The 4,584-nt window shown below is 40.0% G+C and overlaps 1 protein-coding gene across 1 annotated transcript in view; it reads left to right on the plus strand.

Moving 5' to 3' along the window:
• The first annotated feature begins 930 nt into the window (after positions 1–930).
• LOC132858556 (stimulated by retinoic acid gene 6 protein-like) overlaps positions 931–4,584 on the plus strand; it is a 12,694-nt gene continuing 9,040 nt past the window's right edge. The window contains exons 1-5 of the mRNA XM_060888943.1: positions 931–981; positions 3,040–3,053; positions 3,188–3,251; positions 3,529–3,629; positions 3,987–4,123. Coding sequence (XP_060744926.1) covers positions 931–981; positions 3,040–3,053; positions 3,188–3,251; positions 3,529–3,629; positions 3,987–4,123 — 367 coding nt within the window. The remainder of the gene's footprint in view (positions 982–3,039; positions 3,054–3,187; positions 3,252–3,528; positions 3,630–3,986; positions 4,124–4,584) is intronic.

A 4,584-nucleotide genomic window follows, 5' to 3' on the forward strand; every position in this document is an offset into this window, starting at 1 on the left:
CAACAAACATCTCTTTAGTTTTATCCACATTCAGAGACAGGATGTTGGCTCTACACCAGGTAGTTAGCTGTTGCACCTCCTCTCTGTATGCTGACTTGTCGTTCTTGCTGATGAGACCCACCACCGTCGTGTCATCGGCGAACTTGATGATATGGGTCAATCTGTGCATTGCTGCACAGTCATGAGTCAGCAAGGTGAACAGCAGTGGACTGAGCACGCAGCCCTGAGGAGCTCCAGTGGTCAGTGTAGTGGTGCTGGAGATGATGTTCCCGATTCGGACTGACTGAGGTCTGAGGTCAGAGGGAGGTGTTTAGTCTCAGCAGGCTCAGGTTCTCAATCAGGTGCTGAGGGATGATTGTGTTGAATGCTGAACTAAAGTCTATGAACAGCATTCGTACATAAGTGTCTTTATTGTCCAGGTGGGTGAGGGCTAAATGGAGGGCCATGGCAATGGCATGATACGCGAACTGTAGGGGGTCCAGTGAGGATGGTAACTTGATGTGCCTCATGACGAGCTTCTCGAACCACTTCATAACGATGGGTGGGAGTGCGACGGGACGATAGTCATTGAAGCAGTAGATCACTGTTGTCTGTTTGTTTATTATATCATGCAATACTATAATTTTCTCTATTATTTAATTTTACAGCTAACAGGGATTTATACTGTTATTCTTCATATCCTCTTGCATTTGCTCCAGACTGATCAGTTCAGATAAACTCTGGTGGTTAATGATGTTTTGGGGCATTATTATTTTAATAGCTGTGTTTTATAACTGATGTATTTGAGGAGGTGTGGTTTAACTCGGTCTTCTGCATGAAGACTATAAAGAGGCGAGAAGAAGAATCAAGGCTGCAGGCAGGGGAGCTGAGGAGAGTGTTCAAGCTGTTAGGTTTAATGCTGCACAATCAGGACTTTTCATCTTCGCACAAATGGATACTCTGTTCATCAACGTCACCGAGCAGGATGATGAGCTTGAGACTGTAAGTCTATAAACTCTGACTCATATTTTTATATCTATACACTGAAAGGTGGCATTGTTATGACAGGATAAGGACACACACACACACACACACACACACACACACACACACATTTTTCTTTAGCCTGCTATCTAACATTACTACAAGGTGCCCAAACATCTTGGCACCACAACATACCAAACACACCAAACAGAGTGACACTGAAACAACACAAACTAGTGTGTGGGTCACAGATCAGTGTGTTATAGAGTGTCTTATAGTGTAGTGTGTTGTAATGTGTGTTACAGTGTGTGTTACTGTAGTGTCTCACACACACACACACACCTGCTGTAAGTGTAGAAGTGTTGTAAACTAATGTACCTCCTCACTGTTAATCACTACACTTCATCATCATGTTGAATTCTGCTGTGTTTTTAATTTCCTGTAGAATTCCTTCCTCATCAGTGTGATGATGTCACTTTAGCACTTAGCAGCATTAATGGGTCTGATGTAATGTAAAGTGGCTGAATGTGAAGAGCTTTTTAACTCGCAGAAGACATTAATGACCCTGAGAGATAATCATGTGGTCACACAGATGGAATAAAACACTGACTGTGGAGCTGTGACCGGAAAAATGTTGTAGGATAAAAAACAACAAAAACAACACAACAGTTAAAGTAAACCTCACATTTATGTTACTACTGCTGAGTGAATGAGGTGCAGCTCACACACACACACACACGCACACAAATGTGAGTGTGTGTATGTGTGTATATGTGTGTATATGTGTGTGTATATGTGTGTATGTGTATGTGTGTATGTATTTGTGTGCATGTGTGTGTATGTGTGTGTATATGTGTGTGTACTGTATGCGTGTGTATATGTGTGTATGTGTATATGTGTGTATATGTGTATGTGTATGTGTGTATGTGTGTGTATGTGTATGTGTGTATATGTGTATATATGTGTGTGTATGTGTGTATATGTGTATGTGTGTATACAGTATGTGCGTGTGTGGATATGTGTATGTGTGTATGTGTATTTGTGTGTATGTGTGTATGTGTGTATGTGTATTTGTGTGTAGGTGTATGTCTGTGTAGGTGTATGTGTGTGTGTGTGTGTGTGTGTATGTGTGTGTGTAGGTGTGTGTGTGTAGGTATGTGTGTGTGTGTGTAGGTGTGTGTGTGTGTGTGTGTGTATGTGTGTAAGTGTATGTGTGTGTGTATGTGTGTGTGTATGTGTTTAGGTGTATGTGTGTGTATGTGTTTAGGTGTATGTGTGTGTGTGTGTGTGTGTGTAAGTGTAGGTGTGTGTGTGTAGGTGTGTGTCTGTGTGTATGTGTATGTGTGTGTCTGTGTAGGTGTATGTGTGTATGTGTATGTGTGTCTTTGTGTGTGTGTGTGTGTGTGTGTGTGTGTGTGTGTATATACACTTTAAATCTTTTCTCTTCTTTTCTAGAAGACCCAGCTCCAATTAAATGTGAACTTCTCTTCTCCAAAAATCACAAATCTCATAGTGAGTAGTTCTGGAGAGAAAAGCTTCATGTGTGACTGTTGATGTTCTCCTGTATATCTGTTGTGTAGTGTTCTTTGTATGTTGTGTAGTGTTCTTTGTATGTTGTGTAGTGTTCTTTGTATGTTGTGTAGTGTTCTTTGTATGTTGTGTAGTGTTCTTTGTATGTTGTGTAGTGTTCTTTGTATGTTGTGTAGTGTTCTTTGTATCTGACCTTCATTATTACTCTTCCTTATATAAAGAATGATGTCATAAACGTGATACCAGACATCGTGGTAAGTTCATTCTTTTATACGTATCTGTAACTGAGTCTTCAGCTTTGTGTGTGTGTGTGTGTGTGTGTGTGTGTGTGTTCAGAGTTCAGTCTTCAGGTTAATGTGTGTAAAGTTCCTACTGTATATTCTATACACATATGTTTGTGTGGGATAAACTGCTTTTCTCCTCATGCTCTTCCTCTCTTCCTCTCTTCCTCTCTTTCTCTTCCTCTCCTTCTCTCTTCCTCTCTTCCTCTTTTCCTCTCTTCCTCTTTTCCTCTCTTCCTCTCTTCAGAAGTGTTTTCCTCTTCAGGTGTGTCACTCCAGGTGAGTGACATCAGACTTGTAAATGTTTCCCTACTTTATGCCTCATACATACATTCTGAGCTCGTTATTAGTTGAACCTTTATATTATTACAATAATAAACTGCTTTTATCTTTCTTTCTTTTGCGAATGTTAGAAATATGACTGATGTGAATGAACACTGTGTCATCTCTCAGGACCACATCTACCTCTTACCATCCGTGAGTGTCTGATCAAATTCATTGTATAACAGTTTATTAGGTGATGGAGTTAAATACGGTATTCATTATATTACCATATAAATTATTTATGTGTGTGTGTGTGTGTGTGTGTGTGTGTGTACGTATGTGTATATACGTGGGTGTGGGTGTGTGTATGTGTACAAATGTGTATGTGTGTGTGTGTGTGTGTACATATGTGTATGTACGTGTGTGTGTGTGTGTACATATGTGTATGTACATGTGTGTGTGTGTGTGTGTGTGTGTGTGTGTGTTGCAGGTCTTTATTTTACTCCTGCTGTCGTTTGTAGAGCGCAGACAGAAGGTTTGCTCCTTTGAGAAGAGATTCCCGTGTCTGAGAGGCCGCTTTGGCATCGTGGTGTGAGTTTAATAAAGTTTCACTTCACTGCTGAGTTCTGGATTAATTAACGTTAATGCACACATTCTGATGCCTGATGGTTTCCATAGTAACAACTCATTCTCAGTGACATAGCTCAGAGTAGAACTGTAAGTTCTCCCACATCTTCAGCAGGACAGAGGAGGTCTTTGTGTTACTTATTAACACCATGTACAGTAGGTCAGAGTTCGCAGTGTGACACTCATGGTTCTGTGTCTCACTCTGACGTGTGTGTGTTGTGTCACACCTGGATGTGGATAAAGTTGATGTACATGATGTAATTCACTTCTGATTTGTGTTGTTGTTGTTGTTGTTGTTGTTGTTGTTGTTGTTGTTTTTAGCCCTCTGGACTTCACCAGCTCTCTGGAGAACCGATGGTCACATGCCTTTGCTTTTGGAGCCATAACACCTCTGATATTCAGTCTGTTCTTCGGCTTCACCAATCCGATACCATACACACCACCACGCTACCTGAAAGGTACAACAAACTACAATACACACTGAAACAAACTGTAACACACACTATAACACACTGTAACACACTATCCTATAACACAGACTGTAATACACACTATAACACACACTGTAATACACACTATCCTATAACACATACTGTAACACACAACAATACACACTGCAACAAACTGTAACACACTATAACTCACTATCCTATAACACACTATCCTATAACACACACTGTAACACACTATAACACACTATCCTATAATACACACTGTGACACACTATAACACACACTGTAACACACACTATAATATAACACACACTATAACATACACTATCCTATAATACACAATGTAACACACACTATAACACACTATAACACACACTATAATATAACACACACTATAACATACACTATCCTATAATACACAATGTAACACACACTATAACACACTATAACACACACTATAATATAAC

This window comes from Tachysurus vachellii, chromosome 2, assembly GCF_030014155.1.
Source record: "Tachysurus vachellii isolate PV-2020 chromosome 2, HZAU_Pvac_v1, whole genome shotgun sequence".
Taxonomy (NCBI): Eukaryota; Metazoa; Chordata; class Actinopteri; order Siluriformes; family Bagridae; genus Tachysurus; species Tachysurus vachellii.